Here is a 15,335-nt window from a genome sequence, read left to right on the forward strand (position 1 = left end):
TATATATATATATATATATATATTTGTACATATATATTTTTATCAAATATTTTTATTTTTAAAATGATAATGTGATACTGACGTAGCAACTCAGTTAGCGCCATATCAGCAATCTGTTATACCACGTTAGCAAAATTTTTGGTCAAACAAGTCAAAAATTTTATATGGAAAAAAAATTGTAAATTTGTAATTTTTGCGGAAGTTTTTACCAAATTCAAGATTTTTTATGTGAGATTATAAGTTAAAGATTTTATATGAAATATTTTAATAAGTTTGGGGTTTTTGTGGGTTTAACCCTATTAAAAAATAAATGAATTTATCAAATTTTAAAATGTGCTAAAAAAAATACTAATATAGCGCAATTTCATATGCAAAAACAATATCTAAATATCTTGATGCAAATAAAAAAAATTGTTTTCGATTTTCGATTTTAAAAAGTTGATATATATTTTTTTTTACACATTTCAAGTTATTTATTTACCAGGTTAAAAATTTACTTGATTTTCCCTTGTTTATTTGTCACATGCAGCGAATTTTTCTAAACACCAAAAAGAAAATCAAAATGAGAGAAGCCAAAAAGGAAATAATAGTCTGATTTTTCAATTTAGAATTTTTTTTTGGTAAAAAAAACCTCTATGGTCTGTCTCCCAACAGGACAAGTTCTATCACATGTGTAGCATAAACTATGTCAGCTCTTCTCTGTTCCTCAATGACCATATGTTTCAAAGACACTTTGTGTATTTTGTCTGCCAAATCCAAACCACTCCCTATCTCTAATCTTATCTCCCAAAGATTTACCAAAAGGGGTGAATTATGAACCATCCCAGGGGATACTGATGGTTCATCTGTCAGTTCTCTGTCCAAAGTGTTCAAGACCATTGGAACTACATACCCAATCTACAGTTTTTCTGATCAAGATTACAGTGATGTTCTGACCATTACTTGAATTCTGTTGGCCATGCTAAAAACATAAGTTTATCACATATAAGTCAAGAAATCAAGAAAACCACACACACAAAAACCCTATAGGAAACATCCATGATGGGACATCCTCATTTTCAAATGTAAATGCAAGGGAAACTACCACATCAGGCATACTTTCTTATAAGCTTACTACAAATCTATTTGGATCCATCAATGCAATTAGCAGCTCAGAGTAAATCCTTAACACAAAAAGAAACATCTCTTCTTTTTTTGGATCATTCATACCAAAAGTTCACCGCTCAAACCGTCCAAAGTAGAAAGAGGCGTGGCAACTAACCAGCTAGCCGAGGGGACATAAAGATGGCTATGGAAGGATTGAATCAGGTTACATTCTAATCGGCCCATTCATATGGGTGAGAACACTAGCGAGGACTACTAAGAACATCGAGAAACATACGGTTTATTGAGGCCAGCCGCATCTGCTGCTCTTGCACCCTTCTCCTCTTGAGCAGTGGCTCGGGCGATGAGGAAACTGAGGCAGTTGACATGACCCACGACCACGAGTCATTCGAGCTATCAGAGCTGAATGCTATGTCAAATACACCCGTTGGACTTGCTGGTACCGGCAAATTCAACCTTCTCTTGTTCGGGTTATGGCTTCCAGCGAAGTCCAACAATAATTCATAGCACTCATTTGCTTTTTCCTGTATAAAGCAATGTTCAATCAGTTTGGTCCTTACACCAATACCATGACAGATTCAATCAGTTTAAGGCACAGACCTGATCGACTTTGAGTAGACTCATGAGCTGAGATTGGTGTTCAGCTTCGTCACACGGCTTGAAATCCTTCATGACATAGATCATTATCGCAGTAGCTAACACTGAAGATGTGTACCTCATGAATCTCGTATCTGGAACCGAGATCCAGTATCAGGGTATCAGCACAAGAATCTTAAGATCGAGAAAACAATCGTACCACACATTGATTCCCATTCAAGAATTCGATCGAAACCCAAGAGAGGTACTATGGAATTCTCACCAACAATGACAGAGAGAAGCAGACGCTCACACCTCCGCATGAACTCACAGTGGAGCTGGGATTTGGACCCGAGACGACGGATAATATGATCGAAGAAGGACAATGGAGTGACAGGGTGCATCCTCCACTGAAGAGTGGACAGAACCAAAAGCTCCATTCTCTGTATGGTTTTTGCCTCGAAGACGTATCTCGCTTCTTCCACCTATCCACAGCAATAGAAGACAAGAACTCTGTTAGAAATTCAAGAAAAAATGCATAGCTATGGCATTTCAGCAAACACCCAACCGGCATTACGAGAAAGCGCAAATATTTTTAGCTTACTTGAAGGTCTAAGAGCAACGGGACTTGGATCTCTTCGACTTTCGCCGCCAGAGACAAGCAAGCAACAGCTGCTAGCTGAGACATCCATGGCTTCTCTGTCTGAAACTTTATGCTTGTAATGAACCTATCGAAGTAGTTGACTGCAAGAAGCGCCGTCAATGAACTGAACCCATAATAGGATTTCACCCTAAAAATCCAATCAAGAGCCTCTTTCCGGCATAAAACCAGAAATTGATCCAACATTTTGTCACAAAAACAAGGCTTTGTTTCCTTTTCCTTCGAAGTTAGACTCGACAGCTCATCTTCGTCCCAGGACATGTCCTGTTCAGACAACACCAGAGCGAAAAACGAAGGCTTTTCGACACATTCATCGGACCTTTCCCACGAATCTCCATCTCCATCAGTCCCCACCAGATCCTCCACAAACCCGCTCTCTTCCTCGCAGTAGAGCCCATCGAGAACGCAAAACGGCGCGTTTTGAGTATCTTCTTCCTGCAGATCCATTTTCTCCGCCTTCCGAGAAGAAGAGCTCGAAAATGTGTCTGCTCATTCCGCCATTGGACCTCCAAACGGGGTCATCTATCTATGCCTCCCTGGATTCTTGTGTGAGAAAGAGAGAAGACAAACGCCAAGAAAGTGAAGGGTTTTATTTTATCTCACGCTTGCCTTTTTTTTATATATATTACGAATATTTTTTTCCCCCTTTTTCGTCTTTTACTGTTCGGATGTTTGGCGCGCGAGAAAATTGATGAAACAGTAACTCCCCTTTGTTTTTATCCACGAACAAATATAATATATATTTAATTTTTAATTTATTTTCTTTTTCTAATAATAAAGCTGGCGAACCAAACCTTATTACCATACATGTCCGTCTCGAATCTATATATAGTATTATGATATTATGAGCATTAAAATAAATAAAAGTATTTTCGGAATATCAAAATTCAATAATAAACATTTAACCAATTCTTCAAAATCATGGTATGAAATTTTTCTACGCACACCTGAATTTATTCACATGAAACATATTTTTAGGATTATATTATCATATGGACTATGAATATATATCGAATTTTTTATATCGCTGGTGTTGTATTTATGTAATGAGGATGGAGTCGAAGAGTTTGTCAAAAGAAAAATCCACGTGGACGAATTCGAAAAATTAGATGGTCAACCAAGCTGACATAAAACAGTTTGGAAAAAAGGCATAATTGAAACAAATTTAATATAAAACAAAAACAAAAATCATTTTTTTCTCTCAATCGATTTGCAAGATTCTCGGTGGTCCAATTTCCATAATTTAAAACCAATAAAAAAAAAATTGGTCCTCGTTCCGTTAAAAGAACGCTCTCCTTTTCCTTTTATGCTATTTTTGTATTCCACATAATTATTTTAATTGGGCTTTTAAAAAAAAATTGAATATTTTGTGTACCCTATAAAGGTATTTTCTAGACATGATGGATTAGATAATATTTGTTTTGAATTTTATCTAATTAAACTTGGATTTGAAGCATGAAAAAAAAAGACGTGTACTTGAACGAATAAAACAGCTTTTATAAAAGAAAATAATAGATTTTTTGAAAAGATTGTAGTAAACTTTAAGATTTATTCTAAAAAAGGCAAATTTAGCGTAAAATTATAAGAAAAACGAAATAAAATCTCTATTAGATAGGAATGCTAACATGCGGATGACGTCCTATTAATTAGCAGGGCATTTATTTCAATTTTTATAATTTTATTAGGGGCAACGTGTGTGTGTATATATATATATTTACTAATTAACCCACCATCAATTATCATTATCAATTTACCTCCAACCTATAGCTACTGCAACTCAATTATCAAATATGAATAAATAGTAATATTAGCCGTCTCAGATTTATTGAAATCATGGAATTATATAAGTTTTCATACCTGTAAAAGTTGGTCCACTTATTGCCCTTGCCGCTCTATTGTTACTATTATTGCCATTTGTTTCCCCCACGTGCAATTTTGTAAATGATATTAAATTGTGCATTACAGACGAATTTCAATTTTCAATCGTATGACCAAACTGTCATTACGTGTTTTTTTTTCTTCAATTTTTCTCATAAATGCCAAATGGTTTCACTGTATGAGCATTGTAAATGTCATTAAATTTGCGTAACCGGTGCATTTTAATCGTGTGACTAAAATTCGCAACCATATGATAAAAAAATAATAAAATATAACTTTAATATTGTTGAGTTTTTTTTTGCCAAAAGATATGGCAAAGTAGTAAATTATGAACTTTGACTTTGCCCACTGCCGAAACTCAAAACAATCATTGTTTATATATCAACAGTGATGCATAATCACTTCATATAGCCGTTGCCATATTCAAAATTTAAAATCTAATAATACCCGATTTAAATATTCGCCCATCACAACAACCTTACATACAATCTAGCCCCCTTAATTAGATTTAAATATTCGTAATGAAAAAACGAGGCATTGGTGGGTCCATGGCGTAAATGTAAATTTATATATCCGCACACATATTATATATAATCAATGTATACAATATATATGTTTGATTGCATAGTATAGCCATGCAGCTGCCATAACTAAATGTTCCTTTCCCTTTATACGCTATTTAAAAAAAAAACACAGCATCGTAACGTTTCAGCTTCTAATTCAATTAAATTAAATTATTTACTGTTAAAATAATATTATTTTTATTCCCATGAAAAAAAAGAAGAGATTATCTGCAGATTCGATCTTTCTTTTACGTCGCTATTTTCCAATAACACATGATGCCGACGATAGCATGGTCATGTATTCCATTACATCACGTTCACATATATTTTCAATGCTTTTTATCCTTTTTTACGTTCCTTTACGTCTCTTACTCTTCTGTCTCTCACCCCAAAAAAAATGAAAAGAGATTAATTTATTTATATAAATTATAATGAATGTATTATTTGCGATATATCTATATATATTATATACACACATTTCATGGCTGCCGAGAAAAACTAATGTATAAATATTTGTCAATGCAATTATGTATTTATTCGGTCCAGCTTTTAAGATTTGAAATACCAATATTTCAGCAGATATTATAAATATATGATAAAAAAATCAAATACGTAGAACTTTTTTCCTCTTTTTTTTAAAAAAAAAGAAATTTGAGTTTAAAAATTAAAATACTATGCTTTTATTTCACTTTTTATTGGCCCGAAAACCTAAGCAGGAAGATGTGGTGGGATTAAAACATGTTCAGTGTTGTCCAGCAAAACCCCAACTCCCAAAAGCTTTCACAGAGGCCGTGCAATACGCAATAATGTTTTTACTATTAATGACACATTTTCTTATTGTCTTCCATATAATATATAAATCCGAATTTCCCATACATGTTTGCTATTTTCCGCTTTCAGCATTAATAAAATCAAAGATTCTATTTTCTTTTTTTTTTTGTGCGGAAATCGATAAATATTATGCGGAAGGGGTAGTTAGCGCGCTTTGGGCCCATCATCGTAATTGGGCCGACCGAGGGGATATTCTATCTAGGCCCATTAGTAGCTACATACGACATATTCCTTTTTTAACCCATTAGTTGATTTTGGGCCCATTAGTAAAACCCCAATGTAATAGTCGTGGGCCATTAGGAAAACCCATTAGTTGGTAAATTCCTTAGCCCATTAGTAAAATCCCAATGTAAAAACTCTTTGGGCCCATTAGTTCATGTTGGGAATTTAGTAATAAGATAGGAGTGTGTGTGTATGTATGTATGTATGTATGTATGTATGTATGTATGTATGTATGTATGTATGTATGTATGTATGTATGTATGTATGTATGTATGCATGCACATGCATGCATGCAGAAGTTTAATATTTTGCGCGTAACAAAGTTTCTCGATGGAAACGAGGATCGTTCTAAGATGACACAGCAGTTGGTTTCCAACTTTCCATATTGAAGTATTTGACTCTCTTTTTTTTTTTGAATAATGGACCGAAATAGATAGCGAGAGGCCTTGACCATGGAACGCTTGACGCGAACATTCCTCCGTTGATTGTTCCGACGTCGTTTTATGGGACATTGGGTTTAGTTTACTAATTAAATGACTCGTTAAATTTAAAGGTAAGAATCTATTTGCCATGTCTAAAAGAGAAGATACCATTTTTTTTTTCATTGGAATTCAACATTTTGAATTTACAAATCCTTTGGTTATAACTTATAATATATTTATGTAATTAAGGGGAAAAAAAGAGCAAGAGGAGTGGACGGTCAAAGTCAACGAACGCAAGGGTCGTGATTGAATGAGAACCATCGGATGGAAAATAGATCGGACGGTGGAGAAAGAGAAGGGGAAAAGGCCCAAGTGGGGAGAGTGAGAAAAGGGCCCATTAGGGCATGGGTCTTATTGTGTGTGCGAGGGATGGGCGTGGCGACTCCGATGAGACACGCCGTTATTTTTTTAATTATTATTATTTTATTTTCTGTATGCTTTATAACAATATTCCCCCCAAATGGAGAGGAGAGAGAGTGAAAGAAGAGAGAGAGAGCAATATCTGAGAGACTGAACCTTAACCTATTTCCATTGCGGTGGCGCGTGCGTGAAATGGGCCAGACATCGTCGTCTACGGCGGAGCCGAACGGCCGGGACGTGGATCTGCGGCTATGGTCTTCGGGGATCTTTGCCGGAGAATCTTTCAATTTGGGGGATGGTGGTGGAGCTCGCGATTTCACCGGGGATCTGCCTGATGAGTGTTTGGCTCATGTTTTCCATTTCCTCGGCGCTGGCGACCGAAAGCGGTGCTCCCTAGTCTGCAAGCGTTGGCTCCGCGTCGACGGAGAGAATCGTCACCGTCTCTCTCTGGACGCACGGCCGGAGATGCTGCCGTTTCTGCCGGCGATGTTCACGCGCTTCGATTCCGTCACGAAGCTTGTCCTCCGATGTGATCGGAAGTCCGTTAGTCTCAACGACCAGGGACTGGCGATGATCTCGGTCCGCTGTTCGAATTTGATACGTGTCAAGATCCGCGGTTGTCGCGAGATCACAGATCTGGGAATGGAGGCTTTTGCTAAGAATTGCAAGAAATTGAAGAAGTTATCGTGTGGTTCCTGCAATTTCGGCGCAAAAGGCTTGAACGCGGTGCTCGAACATTGCAGGCTTCTGGAGGATTTGTCGGTGAATCGTCTCAGAGGAATACATGAATCTGCCGAACAAGTTCAGCTACGTTCGTCTTCTGTGCTCAGGATTTGCTTGAAGGAGCTCGTTAACGGTCAGGTTTTCGAACCTTTGGTTGCTGGATCAAAAACCCTTAAAACGTTGAAAATTATTAGATGTCTGGGTGATTGGGATAAAGTTCTTCAAATGATTGGAGATGGAAACAGTTCCCTGTCCGAAATTCACCTTGAGAGGCTCCAAGTCAGTGATGTGGGACTTTCAGCCATATCTAAATGTTCAAATGTTGAAAGTTTGCATATAGTGAAAACCCCGGAGTGCTCAAATACAGGGCTGATTAGTATTGCGGAGAAGTGCAAGAAACTAAGAAAGCTTCACGTTGATGGATGGAGGACTAATAGAATCGGTGATGAGGGTTTGATGGCCGTAGCTCAACATTGTCTTAGCTTACAAGAGCTTGTTCTTATTGGTGTGAATGCAACTCACACGAGCCTGGCAGCCATTGCTTCCAAATGTTCAAAACTCGAACGTTTGGCTCTATGCGGAAGTGGAACCATAGGCGATGCTGAGATTGCGTGCATTGCCAACAAGTGCGAGGCGTTGAGGAAATTCTGTATAAAGGGGTGTCCGATTTCGGATGTGGGGATCGAGGCACTCGCCGTGGGTTGCCCGAATCTAGTGAAACTTAAGGTGAAGAAATGTCGGGTGGTGACTGGTGAGGTCGGGGAATGGCTGCGTGAAAGAAGGAGGTCTCTGGTGGTGAGTATGGATGGTGATGACACCCTTGATTCTAACAGTGGTGATGGTGGAGTTCTTGAGACAGCGGTTGAGGAATCCGACCCTCCTGCAGCTGAAGGTGCTGTTGCAGAAGCTTCGGGTTCGGGTAATAACGTCAATAATGGCAGTAGATTAGCAATGATTAGGACAAAGTTAGGGTTTCTGGCTGGTAGGAACTTGGTAGCTTGCACATTCAGGAGATGGTCTAACCATGGTGATGACGTTTCTTCTGGACAGCTTTGAATGATATTTGTCCATCCCAAAACCTAAGCGTATGGGCTCCCTCTATATCTTTGCTTCTCTTTTTTTGTTCTGATATCCTTTCTTAGCATGTGTGAAGACTTCTCCCGTCAGATAAAATAAATACGCAAGTAAATCTATATATGTATGTGTGTGTATATATATTTGCCATTTCAGATTGAAGTTTCCCTTCTATTCGGTTGCTCGATTTAATCGATTGGTAATGGTATTTGCCTATTTGGTCCGATGAAGACACAGATGGGCCCTCCCTCTTTTCGGCCGGTGCCGGTCCGGTCTAGCCAATTCGGCTCCTCGTTCTACGGGAATTAAGAATTTCGTACCTGGCCACATCAACAGTTAATTTCCGCTAATTTTGTTATTTTTTTTAAAAATAAATCTCATACTTTTGAATTATTTATGATATCAATCTCCATCATTTACGTGGAATGATCATATGATTAGTCAGAAACCCGTGATGTATGGGTGAATCAAGGGAACACAAATCATCAAGGTTCAATTTCATTCACACATTACTTTTGTAGATGATTGGACTGATTGAGATATTAACTAATTTTATTTTTCGGCCAATAGCTGAAGCATTAACTTTTCATTTCCCGATTATTCATGATTAGTGTTGCTATGCGTAATTGGGCCAGGCCCATTAAAAGCGAAACCAGGCCCGTTATGATCCACAGATTCCTCTAGTTGACTTAGAGGTTTTGGCTGGAGCGAAATTCTCCTCATGTTGACTTGGAGGTTTCGGCGTTTCAAACTTTCGTAATGGTCTTGAAAAGCCTAACTCTTCTCACCATTGTCGGAGGCGCGAACTTACTTCGAGGGTGACAAGAAAAGGACATCTTTTCATTCTGACTTTGACATTTTGTAAAAAAAAAAAACAAATGAAAAATAGACCCGATCCAGAAGGTGGCAAAAAAACAAAAGTTTAGCTCGAGCCCAAAAGAAAAGTCACAGAAAGCCCATCACGGCCCAATAAGCGGCAAAATTATGTATTTAAGGTCCCAAATTTCCTTTCCTATTCACTTCTTCTGGCTCCCTAACTAATGGCGGCGGCGATGGGTTAGCCTCCTGTCGTCCGTTCGCCCATGAAATGAAATTAAACCTCTCGAATCTCTCCCGTTACAGATTTCTTCGGACCCGCGAATCTCTCGTTGTCCAGACTCAAGCCATGGCCAATGACCCGGATCCGTCTCAGGATCTCGACGACCTCCTCTGCTCGGAGCAGCAGCAGCAACGGGAGGTGGACGGTACGCCGGTGGAATTGGGTTCTCCGGGTCGGGTCTTGGCCGGAGAGAACCGGGTGGATCGAGCTTGGGCTCACTGGAAGAAACTGGGCCGACCGAAGTTCATCGTTGCGCCGATGGTAGACAACTCGGAGCTACCGTTTCGGATGCTCTGTCGGAAGTACGGAGCCACGGCGGCGTATACTCCGATGTTGCATTCGAGGATTTTCAGCGAGAACGAGAAGTGTCGGAATCAGGAATTCACCACCTGCATGGTAAGAACTAACTTCGTAAGTTTTTTTTTTTTCAAAAAATTTTGGATCGTGGTTACATGGGATTTTTTTTTATGGGTTTTGAAATTGTAGGAGGACAGGCCATTGTTTGTGCAGTTCTGTGCTAATGATCCTGATATACTATTGGAAGCTGCAAGGAGAGTTGAGCCTTTCTGTGATTATGTTGATATCAATTTAGGGTAAAGCCTCATTCTTTGTTCTAACAATGCACAAGATTTCTTCAGAATTTGATTCAAAGATCGAAACTTTATGTGATGTGACACTGAGTGCTGCTTTCATTTTCCAGGTGTCCACAGCGTATTGCCAGAAGGGGAAACTACGGTGCATTCCTGATGGATGATCTTCCGCTCGTGAAATCACTTGTCGAGAAATTAGCTCAGAATCTTGATGTGCCCGTCTCCTGCAAAATCCGAATCTTTCCAAACCTTCAGGACACTCTCAGCTACGCCAAGATGTTAGAAGAGGCCGGCTGCTCGTTACTCGCCGTGCACGGCAGGACGAGAGATCAGAAGGACGGGAAGAAGTTCCGGGCAGATTGGGAAGCCATCAAGGCAGTGAAGAACGCTCTGAAGATCCCGGTTCTCGCGAATGGAAACGTGCGTAATCTTGAAGATGCTGAGAACTGTATCGCAGAGACGGGAGTGGAAGGTGTCCTTTCGGCCGAGACCCTTCTGGAGAATCCTGCCCTCTTTGCCGGGTTTAGGACAGTTGAATGGGTGACCGATGAGGAAGGGAAGTTTGTGGATGGGAACTTAGACCAGGGTGAGTTAGCTGTGGAGTATCTGAAGTTGTGTGAGAAGTATCCAGTGCCATGGAGAATGGTTCGGTCTCATGTCCATAAGATGCTGGGAGATTGGTTTAAGGTTCATCCCCAAGTGAGGGAACAGCTTAACGCTCAGAACAAACTCACCTTTGAGTTTCTGTATGGTCTGGTGGATCAGCTCAGAGAGCTCGGGGGAAGAGTCCCACTTTACAAGAGGATAAACACTGAAGAAGCAATAATCACTGCCAAATGATTAATGAATTGGAGGCTGAAAGGTTTTGTTTTGGTCAAAATCTGATTTAAAGATTCTTTTAGGTCCGGAAGCTAATAAAAGAATAGGATCCCCCATTTATGTCTCAGCACCTGCGTTCTTCTTCTTCTGATCCTGTGTTGTATCACTATAAAAAAGGTCATGTGTATCTCTTTGTTTTTTCAAGAAGAAACTCAAAAGCCAAACTTGATCATTTGCAGTTGCACAAAGAAGCTGAGCCATGAAATATGAGAAAGACAGATTCTTAACATCGCAAAGTCTTCTCTCAGACACAAGTCTGAGAGAAATGTTACTTACATTACATTGCAAAGTTTGTTTGGACTTTGCTAACAAGATGCTCTCCATATACAGCTCTTTGGAAAACTACGTTTGCTCGGCCCTTCTGTTTGCAAATGTCTAAAGGCTCCACCACCGCGTCGAAATTCGTCTGTTTACACAAACAGCAGAAAGCATTTGAAACAAACCCGGGAATGAAAACGTGAAGGACGAGGAGGAACAGTGGTAAAAGTCACTGAGACCTCATAGAAGAAAGCCACACAGACGCGATATGCTGGAGAATTGTTGATAACTCTATGAAGGGTAGATTCGTATATGCCGTTTGACAGTATCTGCAGATTCCCGAAAACTATATCAAGGCTGTTCAATTCTCCAGTCGAAAAAAGATTAGTGAGTGGAAAACAGACCTTCAACATGTCGCCGATGTTGCAGACAAACGACCCCGGGATCGGGACAGCTGATATCCATTCCCCAGAAATGTTCCTTACCTTCAATGTGAACTTTCTAGTTATGTATTTTTTTTTTCTTTCATCAAGCCCGTGAATTTGGAGATAAAAGCTATAGAGCTGGACCATTAGAGCATAAACCAAAGCCGAGGTAAGATGACTTGTGAAGAAAAGGAGAGGATTATAACATTACCTGAAGAGCAGTTTTGTCATCATCTTGATTGACCAGAGTTAACAAGCCTGCCAACACGGATTGCACGGTCATTGAGATATGCCAAAAGGGTAGGATTAGGATTTCAACTTGTTTGTGTTCAAGCCCCATTACCATAGTCAGTGTGAGCTCCACTGAAGTTTTCCCAGCCAGGGCGAGAAAAGAGAAGAACAGGAGACATCCAGGTGTTATCAAGAATATCAACATGGCAAGAAAAAAAGATTGTAAACAACACCAGTGCGAGCAATATTACCATCCTACGTCATGTTCTGGGTTGCCACTGCCATTCGCGCCCCGGCCACCTGGATACCCGATAATACGCATTACCCAAAATGGGTCTCCTCCGATCTTGCCCTCAAACTCGTATGGTGATCCACCCAGAGCAAGGGAAATTCCCCTCAAGATCTTTCTAGAAAGATCTGGAAACAGGAAGTTGCAAATAAGAATTTCTGTCATTCTATCGTTAGTACAAGAAACCTTAGCATACAGGAAAGAGTAGATATAAATAAACCTGTGCAGAGGCCGATATACTCTTCCATCAGCACCTTGAACATTGGAGGATTTGCTGGCCTTCAGAAAGGTGTAAACAAGAGAAAAACGGTCACAAGATGAAACGACACATCAATTACGAGTATGATACATAGATACCATCCAGCAAACAGCAATCTAGTGATGGGTTTCCTCCTATATACCACTGGTTTGGTCCTTCCATCACTTTTCCTAGATCCCCATATGCCTTCGGCTCGATTTCTCTGTAACACTGTAACCCACAAGAAACCATTAGAAGAGTGTCCATGATGAGGAAGTCAAAGAAATCGTAAACTGTGAAGCTATGGAAAATGCTCACATCAATGGCTTCATGCATATCTGGTTTTCCCTTGGTTACATTTTCTCCAATTCTCTGATATCCCCTGCCCAAAGAATATTGTTGACCATCAGGACAGATGAACAAGACAAGATACACCTCTCAGAACACATGTATCAAAGTCCCGAAGACAGGAAACCTGTATCCAGCAGCCGGAGTCAGTTTGATCTTCAGCTTTTCCTCGTAACGAAGCTGAAAGAACTCATGCGAGATCTCTCTAACCTCTTTGATTAGCCCCGCAGGAATTCCATGGCCAATCTTCTCCACACCAATAAACACAGTGTAGTTTCGTGAAGTAAAGATTGTCCGAACCCAGAAATGAAACACAACTTCCATCATAATCAACAGTAATTCACAACAAACAAACGGGATTCGTCATCCTTTTTGCCCTATAACGTTCATAGAACACAATCCTGACCAAATCAAAAGTTCGTATAAACGAAATTGTACCACGTAGAAGAATCCGGCGTCCCGACAAGCCCGGTGGAGCTGCCGGACAACTTCCGCAACACCAGCATCCTCGGCCATGTCTGGATCATCACACTTATCCAGCAAAGGACCAACATCTGCAACAACAGTTATCACCAATTTGGACAACAATCAACGAGAATTCACCTGATTCCATCTTTTTTTTTAAAAAAAATGATCCCAAACATCGAGGATCGTCCCGAAGAGTAACAGCTAGTAAGTAATCCAAAGAGAAACGAGAAATGGGAGCAAAATCAGAGAGAGATTACTGAAAATAAAGGAATCTAGGGTTCATGTCTGACCAATAACAGGAAGAGATTTGAAATCCGTCGCCATCTCGACGACAACGATGAAGCTATCGTTCGCAGGTGCTTGATGTGTGGATATTGGAGGTGAACGAAGTATACGAGGGCTTTGTAAACGTGGACTGTTGCATGCAATTAAAGTATATAATCTTCTACATTCTATTTTTTTCCATAAATATTGGTCTTTCTTTTATTTACGATTTACATAAAACATACGAAATATAACATTACATCCGAACCGAAGGGCTATATAATTAAAACTTTTGATGCGATCCAAAATTACAATAAGAAAATTCCGAATAAAATTTTTTATTTTTTACAAACTCCTGTTAAAGATCATTGCCGCGTCACCGCCGCCGCCGCACCAACCATCACATAAAAATATCTCCGACTTTAATTTTTTTTATTTAAGAAAAACAAAGGTATTTCATTTAGACGAAGATGGTGATGAAGAAGACACGGAGCGTTTCTTATGGCCACGACAGAACTGCGTGCTGTTTTTATCCATCCTTTCCAGCACGTAGTGCGCAAGCATATCGTTAGATTCCACGAGATTCTCCCGGCAGAGGAACTCGTCGCCGCAAAGCCTCTCGATGTCCCTGTAATAATCGTGAACGAAGACATGGGTCTTCGGGTTCCCGCCCTTTTTGCTCCGGGCGAGCACCGCCGCCGTGAAAATCGACGACATCCTACCGGGTCCGTCGTGTCCGTCGCCACGTGGCCCGTCGACGAAGATCACGTCCCAGTCAACATCGTACACGTGGTTCGGCAAGTCGTTGAGGCCCAACTTGCAGTCGGAGAAGAGGAGGTTCTGAACCGGTCGGCACTCGTTGAGCGCCGCCTCCTTCGCCGCCGCAACAATCTCACGCGCCTCCGTGGCTTTTGTCGTGTACTGGACATCGAACACGTCGATCTCAGGGTGGATCTCCTCGAAATACGCGGCGTAGTAGCGATTCTCCTCGACAAAGACCGTACGGCCGTTGTGGTTGAGCGATTTCCAGAGAAGTGTCTCGTAGGTGAGGCCGAAGACGAGGAGATTGCACGGCGGAGCGCAGCGGCGGAGCACGTCGGAGATCGATTTCATCTCTCCATGCGACATGTGGAAGCTGTCGTTAGATCTCGACGCGTAATGAAGCAGCGCGTTGATTACGCTCGTCGGGAGCTGGGGGTTAGCGGCGGCGGTGACTCCGGCGGAGAATACGGAGGCGGTGGTGGAGGATTTGGCGGGAATGGAGCCTCTGGTATAGAGTAAGGTTAGGAGGAATGCGATGGTGAAGAAGGAGACGAAGGCGAGAAGCCATAGCCGATTTGTGCTCGTCTGTTTCTGGATGTACGGATGAAGAAGAATTAGCTTCGTGTTGTTGTTCCCTCCGTTCTTCATCTTCTCTCTCTCTCTCTTTCTGTGCAGATTTCGGAGGAAGAAGACGAAGGATGATTCCGATGTTGGGAGAGAGGGTTGGGTTTAAAAGGAAGTGTTCAGTTTTGTGAAAGCAAATGCTCATCGACGAATCAGAGCGTGACGGCGACAATACAATTAAACATTATAATATACATTAATATTCTATAAGCTTTATGTAATAATAACAATATTCGATTACTGGTGAACTGCTGCAATGGTTTCTAGAGTCCTGACGCCGACATACGACGGGACACTATGCCACTGACAAATGTGTTACATCCGTAATAAACTTATATCTGAATTCTTATATATATATATATATGTCCCCCCCCCCCGGTTGTGAG

General features: G+C 40.6%; 5 protein-coding genes across 5 annotated transcripts; 2 read left to right on the top strand and 3 right to left on the bottom strand.

Moving 5' to 3' along the window:
- Positions 1–1,164: 1,164 nt before the first annotated feature.
- On the bottom strand, positions 1,165–2,928 carry LOC104821243 (cyclin-D3-2-like). The gene is made up of 4 exons (XM_010552049.2): positions 2,285–2,928; positions 1,964–2,165; positions 1,705–1,835; positions 1,165–1,628 (listed from the first exon to the last, which is right to left on the bottom strand). Exons 1-4 carry the CDS (start codon positions 2,786–2,788, stop codon positions 1,347–1,349), a joined length of 1,119 nt encoding a protein of 372 aa, XP_010550351.1. The 5' UTR covers positions 2,789–2,928; the 3' UTR covers positions 1,165–1,346.
- A 3,839-nt stretch (positions 2,929–6,767) lies between these two features.
- On the top strand, positions 6,768–8,666 carry LOC104821244 (F-box protein SKIP2-like). Its single transcript, XM_010552051.2, has one exon. The coding sequence runs from the start codon at positions 6,870–6,872 to the stop codon at positions 8,454–8,456; it is 1,587 nt and encodes a 528-aa protein (XP_010550353.1). The 5' UTR covers positions 6,768–6,869; the 3' UTR covers positions 8,457–8,666.
- An 818-nt stretch (positions 8,667–9,484) lies between these two features.
- Positions 9,485–11,214, top strand: LOC104821245 (tRNA-dihydrouridine(16/17) synthase [NAD(P)(+)]-like). Its single transcript, XM_010552052.1, has 3 exons — positions 9,485–9,969; positions 10,060–10,166; positions 10,274–11,214. Exons 1-3 carry the CDS (start codon positions 9,562–9,564, stop codon positions 11,001–11,003), a joined length of 1,245 nt encoding a protein of 414 aa, XP_010550354.1. The 5' UTR covers positions 9,485–9,561; the 3' UTR covers positions 11,004–11,214.
- Positions 11,215–11,247: 33 nt separating this feature from the next.
- LOC104821246 (probable 2-oxoglutarate-dependent dioxygenase At3g49630) lies at positions 11,248–13,727 on the bottom strand. The gene is made up of 12 exons (XM_010552053.1): positions 13,590–13,727; positions 13,270–13,385; positions 12,959–13,077; positions 12,802–12,865; positions 12,647–12,714; positions 12,466–12,524; positions 12,208–12,373; positions 12,069–12,088; positions 11,937–11,983; positions 11,705–11,785; positions 11,540–11,629; positions 11,248–11,448 (listed from the first exon to the last, which is right to left on the bottom strand). The coding sequence occupies exons 1-12, from the start codon at positions 13,621–13,623 to the stop codon at positions 11,320–11,322; spliced, it is 993 nt and encodes a 330-aa protein (XP_010550355.1). The 5' UTR covers positions 13,624–13,727; the 3' UTR covers positions 11,248–11,319.
- An 87-nt stretch (positions 13,728–13,814) lies between these two features.
- On the bottom strand, positions 13,815–15,223 carry LOC104821247 (protein IRX15-LIKE-like). Its single transcript, XM_010552054.2, has one exon. The coding sequence runs from the start codon at positions 14,971–14,973 to the stop codon at positions 14,020–14,022; it is 954 nt and encodes a 317-aa protein (XP_010550356.1). The 5' UTR covers positions 14,974–15,223; the 3' UTR covers positions 13,815–14,019.
- Positions 15,224–15,335: the final 112 nt, after the last annotated feature.

Source organism: Tarenaya hassleriana, unplaced genomic scaffold (genome assembly GCF_000463585.1).
Source record: "Tarenaya hassleriana unplaced genomic scaffold, ASM46358v1 Cleome33, whole genome shotgun sequence".
Classification (NCBI taxonomy): Eukaryota; Viridiplantae; Streptophyta; class Magnoliopsida; order Brassicales; family Cleomaceae; genus Tarenaya; species Tarenaya hassleriana.